General features: G+C 37.4%; 1 protein-coding gene across 1 annotated transcript; it reads right to left on the minus strand.

Moving 5' to 3' along the window:
• Positions 1-13,497: 13,497 nt before the first annotated feature.
• LOC129756589 (uncharacterized) lies at positions 13,498-14,974 on the minus strand. Its single transcript, XM_055753499.1, has 3 exons — positions 14,500-14,974; positions 14,338-14,429; positions 13,498-14,248 (listed from the first exon to the last, which is right to left on the minus strand). Exons 1-3 carry the CDS (start codon positions 14,609-14,611, stop codon positions 13,973-13,975), a joined length of 480 nt encoding a protein of 159 aa, XP_055609474.1. The 5' UTR covers positions 14,612-14,974; the 3' UTR covers positions 13,498-13,972.
• Between the last annotated feature and the right edge of the window lie 1,490 nt (positions 14,975-16,464).

Here is a 16,464-nt window from a genome sequence, read left to right on the forward strand (position 1 = left end):
CCATTGGCTTTTTTCTTCTCTCATTTTTTTTTTTGCTCTATGTGTTATGCATATGGCGGCTTCCTGTATTGAAGAATTCCATGCAAAAGCGCGGCAAAATGTTGGCTGCACTCTTATTTGGTTCGTTAATTTTCTTCGTTCGCTACCTCTTTCGGTGTAAACTGGGTTTGTAAGTTGAGTCGCGAAAAGTCGTTTTTCCGTGAAAAATGGATCGGAATTTTAAATATCTGAACGCTGCTAGCTTGCCTGAACGTTGGCGTTAGCATTCAGCAGAGTCGGCGTCATATTTTTTTCGTGCGTGAATGTATTAGTTTGACGAACTCCAATACATACATAGAAAATCCCATGAACAAACAGCAAACACTATAAATAAAACCTCTAAGGGGTGATATATCGATCAAATTTACCGGTCAATATTCAATGAGAAAAATGCTGTCAGGGGTAATCTTTCAGGGATTTTCATTATTTGCTTTTTTTTTTAATTTACTTTTATCGCGACATAGTTTTTAATCAAGAAAGTTAAAGGAAAGATTTTTCATAAATCTAATAAAAAAAGATTTTTCATTTACTCTTCAATTATAAAGGTTCGAATAGTTCATACATTTTCCTGTATAATTTAATTCTTTTTTATCGATCCTGGTTCTTGAACTTCCTGAGTATATTTTCAGTCAAAAATATTTATTTCTGCGCTAAGTTTTGACTCAACGCATTTTTAATGTATATTCATAAAACTGTTTTGTTGATGTTTTTCTAACAAATTTCGGAACGTAAGGTTTTGAGAGATAAATTTTAAATATCGGTTCTGCAGCTGATATGGAACAACTTTAAAATTAACCCACATGGTAAGATGTAGCTGATAATAAATAGGTATTACAGTCGAGGCGTTAAGGATCTGAGGGTTGTTAGTGCCAAAATCATCCATTTTAAGAAAAGTATACCAATTGTTTCTTCATATTTTAATCTACATCTGATAAATACAATCTCGAATTAAAAAAAAAATGAAAAATCGAGCACCTTGACAATTTTAATGCGAGATTTCTCGAAACTATCATTTGGGCACTTGCATCCCTCTGATCCTAAGCGGCTCATTTCTTATTTGAATTAGGTAGTCATTTCTTATTCACCAAGGAACTTTTGTTTATTTCTGTCTCATTTCGGATAACATTCTGTTGAGAAGAAGATGAAAAGACAGATACAGTACTCACTCGTGAATCGGGTGATGTTGGAGCCGACAACCGAAAACGCCCGATTGCCAAGGGTGCCTTGACAGAAACATTATTTTGATCCAAAATTTTGACTCAAAACAGTCTTTTTCATGAAAATAATTGATTCGGCGTTTTAATTTGAAGCCATTTATCAGGGCTTATTGGTTACTTGGATGGCTTCTCAGCTCCTATAAACAAGCGAGTACAGTACCGATGTTGTTAAAAAAAGGGATCTAGCCTGAGGTGAAATGCCCCTGAAGTTAGACCGGTATGTCTTGTTTGAAACCATTACAGCTTTTATCATTTTGCGTTTTCATAATTTCTTTTTAAATCAGAAAAAAAAACATACAATGGAAGAATATCTATTAAGCGAACAGTCAAACAATACGTTCAATATAATTATTTTAAAAGATCAGGTACGTAAAAATGTCCAGGTACAATTTAATGTAGCATTCTCGAAACAGGATTAGAAAAAGAATAACGTTAAGAGAATTAATTTACCTAACGCCAGCATTTGAAAGAAGCAACTGAGTTCTAAACTCCAAGTTCTATACTGGGTAAGTATTTTGATTGTCTGAATTCTCAAATGTGATGTGTTTTGAAACTTACGTGGCGGCTCATATCCAGACGTGAAATTCATTGAAACCAGATGAACAAACTGTAAACGATTACCATGGAAAAAAATGTTCAAAATACAACAAACAAGATATCTTTCTTCTAAAGTCTGTTGGAATGCTCATTCACTTTCACTATGACTGGAAATTTACAGCAGAAATATTTAACTATTTATTTTATTTATTTACATAGTATTCCGTCTCAAGACATAACTTGACGAACATAATTCCTAAAATTCACTCGGTTCATAGCAACCGTTCTCCAATTTCTCGGGCACCCCACGTTCGCCAGATCACGCTCCACTTGGTCTAACCACCTCGCTCGTTGCGCCCCGCTCGTCTTGTTCCTACCGGATTCGTAGCGAACACCTGTTTTGCAGGACAGTCGTCCGGCATTCTCGCAACATGTCCCGCCCAGCGTATCCGGCCAGCCTTCACCACCTTCTGGATACTGGGTTCGCCGTAGAGGCGCGCGAGCTCGTGGTTCATTCTTCGCCTCCACACTCCGTTCTCCTGTACGCCGCCAAAGATGGTTCTTAACACTCGTCGCTCGAATACTCCGAGTGTACGCAGGTCCTCCTCGAGCAATATCCATGTCTCGTGCCCGTAGAGAACAACCGGTCTAATGAGCGTCATATACAGGTTACACTTCGTGCGAGGACTAAGTCTTCTCGACCGCAGTTGCTTGTGGAGTCCATAGTAGGCACGACTTCCGCTGATAATTCGCCTCCGGATCTCACGGCTGGTGTCATTGTCTGCGGTCACCATTGAGCCGAGATAGACAAAGTCTTCGACTTGAGCCGAGATAGACAAAGTCTTCGACTATCTCCAGCTCGTCGCCGTCGATCGTGACCTTGTTATTACTGGACAAGCGGGTTCGGTCGGTCTCGGATCCGCAGGCCAGCATGTACTTCGTCTTGGACGTATTAATCATCAACCCAATCCTTCCTGCTTCGCGTTTCAGTTTGCGGTAGATCTCCTCCACCGCCGCAGATGATCTGCCGACTATATCAATGTCATCGGCAAAGCAGATAAGTTGACTGGATCTGTTGAAAATCGTGCCCCGCATTTCGCCCACCGCTCGTCGAATAACACCTTCTAGCGCCACGTTGAACATCATGCAGGATAGACCATCACCTTGTCGAAGCCCCCTGCGCGATTCGAATGAACTCGACAATTCACCCGAAATCCGCACACAGCACTGCGTTCCATCCATCGTCGCCTTGGTCAGTCTGATCAGCTTCCCGGAAAAGCCGTTCTCGTCCATGATTTTCCATAGCTCGTTACGGTCGATCGTGTCATATGCGGCTTTGAAGTCGATGAATAGATGATGCGTAGGGACTTGGTGTTCACGGCATTTTTGGAGGATTTGCCGCAATGTGAATATCTGGTCCGTCGTAGACCGTCCCTCCATGAAGCCGGCCTGATGACTTCCCACGAATCTGTTTGCTTGTGGCGTTAGGCGGCGGAGTAGGATTCGGGACAACACTTTGTAGGCGGCATTGAGGACAGTGATCGCTCGGTAGTTCTCACAGTCCAATTTGTCGCCCTTCTTGTAGATGGGGCATATTACCCCCTCCTTCCACTCCTCCGGTAGCTGTTCTATGTCCCAGGTCCGGATTATCAACCGATGTAGGCAATCGGCCAACCTGTCCGGGCCCATTTTGATGAGTTCAGCTGCGATGCCATCCTTCCCAGCCGACTTGTTTCTATTCAGCTGGCGAATGGCTTCCTTAACTTCACTCATCGTTGGGAGTGGCTCCTCTTCGTCGTTGGCTACGCCGGCGATGTACCTTCCCCCACCGTCTTGATCTCCTGCATGTGCGCCGTTCAGGTGTTCATCGAAGTGCTGCTTCCACCTTTTGATCACCTCACGATTGTCCGTCAGGATACCCCCGTCCTTATCCCGGCACATTTCGGCTTGCGGCACGAAGCCTTTGCGGGATGCGTTGAGTTTCTGATAAAACTTTCGTGTTTCTTGGGAACGATGCAGCTGCTCCAGCTCCTGGAGCTCCTCCTCCTCCAGGCGGCGCTTTTTCTCCTGGAAAAGTCGGACTCGCTGCCTCTTCCGCTGTCGGTGATTTTCCACATTTCGACGTGTGCCTCTTTGCACTACTGCCGCCCGCGCGGCATTTTCTTCGTCCATCACCCTCCTACACTCCTCGTCGAACCAGTCGTTCCGTCGAGATCGCTCCACATAACCGATGACGTTCTCCGCCGCACTGTTGATGGCTGTTTTGATGGTATCCCAACAGTCCTCGAGAGGGGCTTCGTCAAGCTCGCCCTCTGCCGGCAGCGCTGCTTCGACCGATTGCGCGTAGTCTGCCACGACCTCAGGTTGCTTCAGTCGCGCGATGTTTAACCGAGGCGGGCGCCGGTTTCGCTTGTTGTTCACTACGGAGAGTTTTGGGCGCATCTTCACCATCACCAGATAATGGTCCGACTCGATGTTGGCGCCCCGACAGGATCTGACGTCGATGATGTCCGAAAAGTGCCGGCTGTCGATCAAAACGTGGTCGATCTGTGATTGCGTTTGGTACGGTGATCTCCAGGTGTACTTGTGTGGGAGGCGGTGCTGAAAAAAGGTACTACGTACGGCCATTCGTTTGGAGGCGGCGAAATCAATAAGTCTAAGGCCGTTTTCGTTGGTCAGCTGGTGCGCGCTGAACCTTCCAATTGTCGGTTTAAATTCCTCCTCCTGGCCGACCTGAGCATTGAAATCTCCGATGACGATCTTGATATCATGTTTTGGGCAACGGTCGTATTCACGCTCCAGCTGCGCGTAGAATTCGTCTTTGTCGTCACCGGTACTTCCGAGGTGAGGGCTGTGCACGTTGATGATGCTGATGTTGAAGAACCGGCCCTTGATTCTCAACCGGCACATTCGTGAGTTGATCGGCCACCACCCGATCACGCGCTTTTGCATCTTTCCCATCACTATAAAAGCTGTTCCAAGCTCGTGTGTGTTGCCGCAGCTCTGGTAGATGGCACGACCATCTGGATACGTTCGTACCGTGGAGCCCTTCCAGCATACCTCCTGCAGCGCTACGATGTCGAATTTGCGGCTCTTCAATTCGTTGGAGAGCACGTGGGTACTGCCCACAAAATTTAGAGATCGGCAGTTCCATGTTCCAAGTTTCCAATCGCTAGTCCCTTTTCGTCGCGTGGGTCTTTGCCGATTTCCATCCGAAATTTGTTGTTCGTTATTCGTTGCTTATGTTTTTTAGTAGTCACAGGCTCGCAAGGCCCGCAGCTAACCCCACTATCTCGCAGGAGGACCGTCGTGATGTTGCTGTTTTGGGTCCCGAACACCACCAGGACGCTGTTGCACTCCGCACGCCGCCCCTGACATGGAGAACAGACGCGTACGAAGCCCCCTAACTCATTCTGCATGCGACCAAAGCATCCACCGGGGTTGGGTACCCGATCTCCGCTAAGGTTGCTCGCACCCCAGCTAGCACCACGGGGAGGTAGAGAATCGGAGTTGCAGACAAGAGGTGATATGACCACTACCCGAGGGTTGGGTGTATGGGGTCTCGAGTTGCACATTGTCTACTTCACTAGCCTAAATATTTAACTAAAAACCAATTGATTTTCTTTTGTAAGATTCCACATAGAGAATTTTTAGATTTACATGCCTAGAAAATCCAAATTGAGTATTCAAGTTGGATGCTTAAAAACGAACCAAATTTTATTTAATTGCTAGGTTTCGCCTATTCTAAATATCTAGCATAATACCGTCAACTGGGGCATCATGCAACACTTTTCAACTTCAATGTCTACTGAAAATTTGATGTCCACAAAAAATCACACCGCTTGTACATCAAACGTTTCAAGGTTGATGGGACGTCAAATTCAGGTAGTCAGAAATGTATTGTATTGTTTTTTAAATTTACAAAAACATGCGATTTCCACACTACTAAGAAAGAGAGGTTTGCATTTACCGGAAAATCAAATGAAAACGTTTGATAATTTATAGTTTTTTATATATTTGTGATGTAATTACTCATAAAACACCAATTGCAGTAATTTTTGGATTTGTTCGAATTAAATTTGACATTCTGTAAAAAATGTTTTTAAAAGAAAAAGCAAAAGGGTGTGCTGCATACATTTAGGGGTAGAAATTACCACAAAAAAATTCTAGCTGAAATCATAAAAATAATGTTCAGATGGATGACATTTTGAAATTAATAAACATGTGATGCAAAAAAATCATATTCCAGCATATAGAAACGAGATTTAAAAAGTGAATCTTTGATTAGTATTTTGATGCATTTTAAGTTAGACTGGTAACTGAATTTTTAAAATTATTTATTTGATAAACAATTGGTAACTGTCCGAAAAATATTTTTACACCAAAAGGGTTGGTATAGGATAATAAAACCAGCATAAAGTTCAGCCAATCCGTCATACTGCGTAAAGTATTCTACGTCATCGAAAAATGTTAAAATTTGTACATCTATTGCTCAATTTTTTTTAATTTTCTATGAGAATCAAAAACTTTTAAAAACTTTCTCACCATGTGAGAAACTATGTCATCATCATTTTGTTATCATTAAATGATAACTTCATGACATTATATTAAAATAAAAATTCAATAAGCATTGTGGTACACAAACTAAACCATATTATAACGACAAGCAATGAAGTTGAAACTACTAAAGTCAATTTTTGACGGTCGCCATGGAAAAAATGTATCACCATACGTAAATACCGCTTTTTGAGGTAGGACGATTTTCTTTTCAAACGAGGATTTGAAACTACGACAGATATTGTTCTTTTTTATGCATTCCAAAGTCTGCTAACACCCTTTCTTAGACTCATTGTCGATTCTATTCAGTATACGATTAAATTTTGAAGGTTCTTTTTGTTACCGCAGAATTGTTGTAGGTAATACATATACCCATTTTTCGGGGATATCTGTCGCGAAACGATATATATACATGGTAAAAAAATAAATTAGGTCATGGATTAAATGTACCTGGGGTTACATGAACAGTTTTTAAAAAATTTCAATAACTACCTCTAAGGGGAATTGCATCTCAAAACAGTTTTTCACGTATGAAAGTTTACAAGGTGCACCATCTGGATGTATCAGATTTCATCGTCATTTTTCAGCTGGTTTTAAAAAATATACAAGACTTTTTTCAGGAAATTTAATGTCATAAATTCCAACCATGTTTAGAATACCACGTCGATTAAATGAGTATCCCCATTTGATATGCAAAAGTTGGAAAATTACCAAAAAAATTAATTGCAGTAAGTGAAACAGTTGGCGAGCATTTGAGTTAAAAATTGTAGAACAAAAATCCGGCCAATATCCGGGAAAATTTTGTCAAAACCCAGAAACTACTAAACAAAAATCGTGAACAAAATTGAAAAAAAAATGTTCATCAAAATTCATAGACAGATTTTAAATCGTATTTTAGGCTTCCAAAAACCTTTTTATGCTTATTTTTGTAAAACTTCCTCAAAACACTTAATTTTGGAGGCATAGATAAAAAAAATCAACAACACATTTTGGTTTTTTTTCTTGATTGATTTGTCAAAAATTTGAAAAAAAATCCGGCAACATCCAGGCTTTTTCAATGATGGATGGATCACCGGGCCAGGCTGGACTGTTCCCAAAACTTGTATTCAATATCCGAGCAACCCGGTTAAAACCGGCCAATCTGGCAACCTTATCATAGCTGCAGAAACGGAGTGTTCTAATCACCTGTTACCGTAAAACCAACCTCATATTCAAACCGCTTTAATATGGAATCGCGTCGATCGATTTTGAAAATATTTGGTCAAATACTAGAATATGATTTTGTATTTTATTTCACCAAATTTTGAGATGAAAATGTAAAATTTGACAATGCTACAGCAGATTTTGTGAAGAAATCTCAATTAAATAGCTGGTGTGAAAGTTTCTTGAAAAATATCAACTGTGAGATAAATGGCAGTCTGTCAAAGTTGGAAGTTTGGGCGCTGCATTTGATATGCAAAAACAGCTCTTTTGAGAGCATTCTGCATAGTATTAACCAGCATTTCGGATTTTAAATCGGCTATATCAGTTCGTATATTAGGTTAAAGTTGTTCATTGTTCTTCGGTTTGCTGGTTTTGCATCCACAGAAAATTTACGAACAAGCACATACGGTACAACTGTGATCGATGTTTATTCCCAGCAAACATAAAATCGCATTAAAAATGATAACTCAAGTCATTAAAACGTTACTGCGAATCGTAATTCTAACTTACACAAGTAAAAGGTCGTAAAAATCGTTACTCGAAGTCGGATTAAATGGTTTAAATCGAATATGATAAAAAGTCCGCTATGTTTGCCGATTTTGAAGACGATTTTGTTCCTTTGCTTCCTCCCGCGTGGGTCTAGTGATAGAACAGCTTTGTTGTTCTCTCTGCGACCAACAGTGCAACCAGATTGCTAAAAATCTGATGGTGTATTTGCAAGAATTGCCCAATTACAGAGGCAGTAAATATTGTCGCTGGCAACGGTTTGCATTCATTGAGAGACAAAACTTGTGCTCTCTTGCATTCTTTTAGTATGTATGAATATGGTGTCGAATATCTCCCAAATCGTAATCTCTTATCGTTTAAACCAGAAGTTGAAAATATGTACATACGTATATTGCCTTCACTTTGGTGGGTAAATGCAGTTTTTTTAGAATTTCATACGATTATTCTATAATGTACATATATGAGACGTATAACAAAGTTGTTGAGAAATATACCTACAAAAATGTTTGCTGGGATTCTTGGGCTCGCACTTACGGACATCGGCTCAGGAAGCACCTAACTTGCCAACTGAGCTATATTACAAGCCAAAATCGAACGATCGTTTTCGATGTAAAGCACTACAATTTCAGCGAGTTCTATTCAAGTCGACCTAATTTAAATAATTCTCAAATTTTACAGGATTTTTCTTTACAACGACGATAAGTGATATTGGAAATGTTTTCAAAATTTATGATGTTTTTTTTTAATTCAGGAGGTTTCTTTGAGTTTATTTTTCATTTTTTTTTTTTATATCTAAATCTAAATTTGAGACTTGATATGATTTCAGTTTATCATTTTTATTTTTTAATTTCTTCAATTTCTGTGTGCGTTTTCTAATTGCATAACCTTACTTACACTTTAATTTCTTCAATCTAGGGGAGATGAGGGCATAACGAATACCCAGGGCATAATGAGCACTCCTTTTTTCTACATAAGTACGTATTTTCTTAAACAAATTTTCATAAGGATTTGTTGCCTACTATCCATAGCATTAATTTTTCACCAAAAAAGAAATATCCTTTTCATCTTTACAGAAATATTAAATAATAACCAGCTAGGTTCTCAAGTGACGAAAATATTATAATTTTTGATTTTTCACTTTAATCAATTTTAAAACGCTTTTTTACTTTAATTTGTTCACTAGAGGCGAACAGAGCACTATCAATGAAGGCATATTGAGCATTTTCTGCCGGGGAATCTAGCAGCGAATTCAACTCGATGAAGTAGTCAACTGAATAATAAAGCTACAGCTTGGCTTATTTCGTCTGTCGATTTGGCCTATTGGTAAGGTGTCGGCGAGGTAATCAATAGGCTTGAGTTTGATTCCTGATCGAGGATATTTCTTTTTTAACATACCATTCATGATTGATTTTTTTTATTGTTACATTATACGACTAATAGCATCAAAGCATCATCCGTCAAACAAAACACCAGAAACATAATGTATGAGCATGTGTTAATTTTTTGAATTCTACAAACAGACCTAGATTAATTTGTTATTGCTTTGTTTGATGAATCTACGCCTCACCGTTTAGTGCAATCATGATCATGAATGATAAATTAAAAAAAAATCACCTCGACCAGGAATCGAACTCGAGCCTACTGATTACCTCTCCGACATCTTACCAATAGGCCAAATCGTCAGACGATACAAGTCAACTGTAGCTCTATTAGTCAGTTGACTTCATCGAGTCGAATTTGCTGCTAGAATCCCCGGCAGAAAACGCTCATTATGCCTTCATTAATGGTGCTCATACTGCCTCGGGGGGTTTCTCATTATGCCTCTACAGTGATTGGTTTTCAGCTTTTGGCAAAAATTTTTAAAATGCATTTTTAAACGTTTTTATCTACTTTTCAAGTTTCATCCAATTAGGCAATAGACTATTTGAGTGTCTGAACACGAAACAATGATGTAATTCACATATTACAGCTGTTCTCTATGGTTAAATAAGCGTTTTCCTTAAGGTGGCCATTATGCCCCCATCTCCCCTACGTACCGTGAAAAGGGGTGAATGGGACATGGAGGGAAATCAGGACACAAATGGATGATCCAAATATCAAACAATCTACTCATTATTTTTTGCTTCTCTCGGGGCCAAAACGTTCCTTGATTTATTGCATAAAAGCTAATAAAAGTTAAATTTATGTATGTTTCTCAAAAAGTACCAAAAAATTAAAAAGTAAAATTTCATACCGTGAAAAGAGTTGTTAAGTAACACTCCAAATTGAAATTTGCCATGTCTGCAAGTTTGATATATGAAAGGATTCTTTCAACATGATTCCAGTAAAAAAAGAAAGACAATTAATGCAAACAGCATCAAATCGTAAAACTATTTAGAAAAATATTCCTTGGGCCCCTCAATCGTTGGGTTAATCGTTACATGTAGAAAACAGTGTCTAGAATCCCCCAGGATCGTTGGAAATTGAGTGAAATAGAAGATAATTTACTTTCAAGTTGATCCCAGAAGAATTTGGCTTTCAACTTGCGCAGGAAAACATTTAAAAAAATTTAAATTTTCTTTACTATTTTGCCCCTGTAGTTAGGCACCGCCTTCAACATCTTTCGAAAATAAAGTGCGGGTGTTTTAAATAAGGGAAGTGAAAAGTGAAAAATTTTCATTGTTGAACAGATCCTATGCACACGAGTTTCTCAATAAATAAGCAACTGTCTCTATTCACTTAACATGGGGGATGAACAAAAATTAATGTTTAAAAATTGATGGTTAAAAAATCATTTCAATTTTTTTTCCTCGTTTAAGTTTTGTTCAAGATAACAGAATACACCATGTAAAAAAAATCGGGTGCTTAAAGAGCACCATTTGACAGAAACATTATGAAAACAGTTCAAAAATTGTTCCGATTCACCCCATTTTACAGTTTATTTAAAACATTTAAAAATACAATACCATTTTTCTCAGCAATTAGTATCTAATATTTTTCAAACAATTTTTCCATAGTGTTTGGTCAGACCTTCGGATAGGATGAAGATAAAGATGTTATCTTGTTGACAACCAACTTAAAAAAGGGCAGTTTATTCATATTTCATTAAACATTACATTTTTCCCTCCAAATCTTCACAAATGATTTTAAAACAAAACATTGACAAACTGGCAACATTTAAGATTCAAATTATAGTAAGTAATTCAAGGGCCTTTGTTATAATTAGTAACAAACTGCAATAAGGGTAACCAATAATGATCGAGATCCATCACACAGTTAAAGTGTTATACCTACTTCTCGAGTATACAATTAATAGTTAATAGTCTGTTACAGTAATAATTTTTTGAATTTATTCTAAAATCTATAAAAGTTGTAAAATCCACATGCGGTCATCAATTTTTTTATATAGTGATTTCCGTTTTTTGGCTTTTGTTGAAAACATCTTCGAAAACCCGCAATCTCTTTGGTTTGTATGAAGCTCTGACAAATGGATGTATCGGGGAAATTTCATTTTGGAATTTCAAAACCCACCATACACTTTTTGTTGATTGGCATAAATAAGGCCGGAATAAATTTGCGATCATTCTTTTGTCACTTGGAGTTGAAACATCTCGAGAGGGCGATAGTAAAAATAATCTAAATTTTCAATAAATTGGAACAAATAGGAAAATAGCTTGCATGCAACTAACTTGCATACAATCGTTTTCGCCCAAAATTGAAATTCGAATTATTTAAGATCGGAAATTTGAAAAATTTCGAATACAAAAGGTGCAATAGGATACAATTCTTATCTTCTGCAATTAGAATTTCGGTGTTGAAATGTTTTAAATTTAAAAATAAATGTATCAAATTTTTTGATAAAATACATTAAACTGTATTATTTCTTGCTTCGGGATTTTCGGAAAAATCGAAGTGGGGGGGGCGTTGATTGACAAAAGAAGAATTTGAAATTTGTCCCGGCCTAATTGACCTGAGCAAAAGCTCATTCGGATTTGATTTAGGGGTTTCTCAAAGCGCTCAAATTTAGATTAGAGAGGGTTCATAGAAAATCGGGAAAACAATTAAGATGCCAAATGATTTTGAAATGCATGAAACGTCGAGATCTGGTGTTATTTCGACAAAAATTTTGATCAAATATCGGCAGATTGATGTAGAATTGAACACAAAATAAAAAAAAACACGCTCAAATACACAATTTTCAAACGTCGTATATTTAACACAGATATTTTACGAAAATGAAATAAAATTGAAAAAATAAAAAATTTAATATCACAAACCGAATATAAAAAAAACTGATATAATTAAAATATGTGTTGTAACAAAATAAGCATTTTTTTTTTGATAATAACAACAAAAATGGCTAGAGTTTAAAATAAAAATTGCATAAAGGCTAGAATCACAAAATCTACAAAAATTACACAAATTAAAAAAAAACTTCATTCACAACACACAAAAATGGCAAATTTTAAAAAATCTGGGTGATTTTCATTTAATTTCTCTATTATTTTAGGATTACCCTAGTGGAAAATGAATTAACAGGCCTATTAAAAATTTAGTAAAAAATGACTTTTAATTATTCAAATAGTTCACATGTTTTTTGGAGTCAGTTATTTTACAAGCCAATTCTTCTTAAACATTCCGTATAAATCCACAGGAGTTCTAAAAATCCAAAAACGTCCCAGAAAGTCGATTTTTTTTCCAAATTTATCTTCAAATAACACCAGATCTCGGCGTTTTATGTATTTTCGAGTTATTAAATTACTTGTAAGGGTGAGAAAAGCAGAACTCTTAGCGCTTTGAAACACCCCTAAAGCAAGTCCGATTGATCTGAAATTTTGCACAACTCAGTTTTTTATACCAATCACCAAATTTTATATGATCGGGTTTTGAAATTAAACTTGGCCATTTTGGCTACCACCCTAGTAACCAATCAGACCCATGCAATCTTGTAGAAGCCTTGAGGAGAACATCAGATTTAAGCTTTTTTTGTCACATTTTAGCTTTTTTTCTCAGATTAAAGCTTTCATCTTAAATGCATCTTCAAAAGCTTAAATCTGATAAAAAAAGCTTAAAACGGGATTCACTAACACTAAGCAAATAGGTGTTGGTCACACGTTTTATAGAGAAATCGTCTAACGTTACAAGGACCTGTAACCAATAGTATACATACATACACCTAAAAAATACCAGCTCGAATACAGGTCCATGCAACGTTACACGATTTCTCTATAAAACTTGTGACCAACATCTATTTGCTAAGAGTTAGTGAATGTGATTTTTAAGCTTTTTTTTGCCTTGAGAGCATTGGAGATGAAAGCTCAAATCTAATAAAAACAAGCTTAAATCTGACAAAGATAAGCTTTCTAAATTTGAGATATGTTCTCCAGATGGCTTCTATAAGGTTGCATGGGTCAGCTTGAATACTACATAGACTAAAAGGATGTATTTTGTGTTGCTAGTTGCTGTGCAAGTTTTGACTTGATCAGCTTAGATATTTTTTAAATTTTGCATGTAACTTTTTGAACATGATTATTTTAGTGAAATTTCTGGCAATGGGATTTTTCATATTGAAAGTTTTTATTACAGAACAGCTAAATTTAAAGCCACAAGCAGTATACGAAAAAATACAAATTAATTTTTTTTTCTTTGAGCCTTTCCATGCATGGTTGCAATTTTAAGTGTCTTTGAAAGTCTGATGAGTCTGATCTATAAATTTTCTAATAAATCTATATTATTTGCAGCTTCAGTCTCATTGTACAGCAACACAGAATCTTCTTCTCGAACATTTCAGAAGAAAACACACGTTCCCCTCCCAGCAGCTCAGGTCTAAAACTTGTAGCGCCAAATTTTGCACAGTTTTTTGCACTCGAATTGAAGCTTCAAATTAGTTAACGCCTTGACATTCTAAGTTTAAGTCGACTACCCATCTACTGTCACCTATGTTGACGGTTGTTATTGTTGTTGTTTCGCAAACTACGCGCCAGCCTTTCCCTTGAGTACCGTTCATCGACGTAACTTTGCACGCCCTCGATGATCCACATCTCTAGTCCAACGGATGCCGATACAACGAGCAACATTCCGGTGGCCTCGATGCTCTTGGCATTTTCCGAAATACTCCAGGCCACACTTTGACAGGTGAAGAACACCGCCAGGATTAGATTCCTGATCAGCATGTAAACCTTCTGGGCTCGGATGTACGGTGGCTTGATCTGTTTGACGGTGACGATCAGTGTGAATGAGATAAGAGTTTGATTAAGGGATGAATCACCCTTGGAACACGTTTTGATACTTGCCGTACCTCATCTACCCCAAGCTTTATCAGCAGTGAGAAAAATGCTGAAAACAGGAATATTACCGTCCCAGCGGCCGGGAGCAGGAAACTTTCGTCACCTGTTTTTTATAAGAAGAAAAACGGTTAAACAATACCCAAAAACCTCCTCAAAAACTTTTAAAGAATTACCTCTACTCTGAACAAACTGCTTCAGACAGTGGATGGTGACGAAGAAGGACCCCAGAAAGCACAGGATGGCGTAGGTGAATCCAATCTGTCGAAAGTGTCTCGAGGCGAACATTTCTCGACTTTCGACTCTGCCATCCAACCAATCGATCAATCAATCAAACGCGCTGCACCATTCACTACAGCCGGTGGGGTTGCACTACGGGCACTAATCGATCGATGCATTCTCAATGACGGCGGGCGGGAGACAATCTACCACAATATAGCTACCCCTATCATACGAAGTGTAACTAGTGAGATTCCGACTTGGCTTGGTTGGGATTCGACGTGCTACGCAATTATTATTGGATGGAAATTCCTCTTCCGAGCGGGTTTACTGAATACTGCAGCATGTACCTTCATATGTAGGTTCTGTGTACATCTCGGGTAAGCCGCACATTCACAGCATCGGCGTTTCGTGACATAAACTCATCGTTTAGACATCAATTTTAGATATTTGTGTTTCTGGAGGCAATTTAGGGAGGCTTTAGAAATATGAAATGATTGGCCTTTAATTGGCAATGATTATGAGGACATGCTTCTTACGTAATCTCCTGGCTGGAATATAGTAGCAAATTATTTGCAAAAAAATTACTAAGATCGTGAAGAAAATACGCATCAGTAAATTTGGATCCAAAATCCCAAATGTAAGAAGCATTTGGTATGAAAATCGTACTTTGTATAAAACATCTTAATAATTCACAGAAAACTGCTGCAAAAGTTATCAAAACAACTTTAAAATTTGTATTTCACTTATAAAGTATGTTGTCCAGGCTACCAATATTCTAATTGGAAAGAAGTTATGACTAGTTTATGTCAATTTTTCTAGTTTTTCGGAATAAAACTGTTTGTTTACATTTTTTTCATATGAATTAATGAAAGCTCACGCGAGAAGTGTTGTTTGAGTGAAAAAAAGTGAAAAAAAAGGAAAACATCAAAAAGCTGAATTTAAGCAAAAAAAAATGTCTTTGAAAAATATTTTAATTTGATGTAAAAGATTCATGGGAATTGATGGAGAGAAATGTCAATAAATTACTAAAGCCACCAAATTTTAAAATTATAGCGAATCATAGGCCATTTAATGTGCATTATCCCGTGCCACCTATATGTATGTTAGTGATTTATATAACATAAACATAAAATATATTTTTCCTTTCTGCTCAGTTTTCCCATAGGAAAAGGACTCTTAGATTTTATTGACTTTTTACGGCAAGTTTTAATATTTTAAATACAAAAATTAGCAGTTGTCTACTTTGGCATTCGTTGCTCTTCAGTAAACACTAAAATTATTTTTTTTCACACATTCAGTCTTAACTTCAACTTTTAGTTAGAACTTTCAAATTACTGGCCATCGTCTTAACTACTTTGATATTAGAAAGTTTGTTTAATGAGCCCTTTTGTCTATTGACTACATTATCGTTGTCTTTTAATTCAATATAAAACCTTTAGGTTGTTAACCTGGAGTTGTATCCAGAAACTCTTTCCTGAATTTTTGTGTTTTATAAATCAAACGAATGTCTATTCTCAAGACTACAGTGCCAGTGAGCGAAATAAGAATAATACCGTCAAACGGAGCATCATGCAAAAGCAGGGTAAGATGCAACATTTGTATACAACAACACTAGTAGATAATTGTTCTCGACTGGTGAAACTGTATAAACGGGAAAATATCTCGGCTTTTTCAGTCAATTCACGGATCCAAAACACCTTCTTTTCTTATTCCATAAGAAAAGAAGGTGTTTTAGATCCGTGAATTGACTGAAAAAGCCGAAATATTTTCCCGTTTATACAACAACACTCATTTAATTTTAATTTCAATATACTGCAATAAAGCTATCATTCAATGATAAAAATTGATGATGATATAGTTTTTAACATCGTGAAAGAGTTTTTTATAGTTTTTGGTTCTCATAAAAAATTTAAATAATC

Source organism: Uranotaenia lowii, chromosome 3 (genome assembly GCF_029784155.1).
Source record: "Uranotaenia lowii strain MFRU-FL chromosome 3, ASM2978415v1, whole genome shotgun sequence".
NCBI classification, from domain to species: domain Eukaryota; kingdom Metazoa; phylum Arthropoda; class Insecta; order Diptera; family Culicidae; genus Uranotaenia; species Uranotaenia lowii.

What these genes read in the sequence shown, in the direction of transcription:
- LOC129756589 (XM_055753499.1), bottom strand. Translation starts at nt 14,611, where the DNA reads ATGTTCGCCTCGAGACACTTTCGACAGATTGGATTCACCTACGCCATC. An exon ending in GCAGTTTGTTCAGAGTAGAG is followed by an intron (nt 14,430 to 14,499) that starts GTAATTCTTTAA and finishes TATAAAAAACAG; the next exon opens with GTGACGAAAGTTTCCTGCTC. An exon ending in TAAAGCTTGGGGTAGATGAG is followed by an intron (nt 14,249 to 14,337) that starts GTACGGCAAGTA and finishes ACCGTCAAACAG; the next exon opens with ATCAAGCCACCGTACATCCG.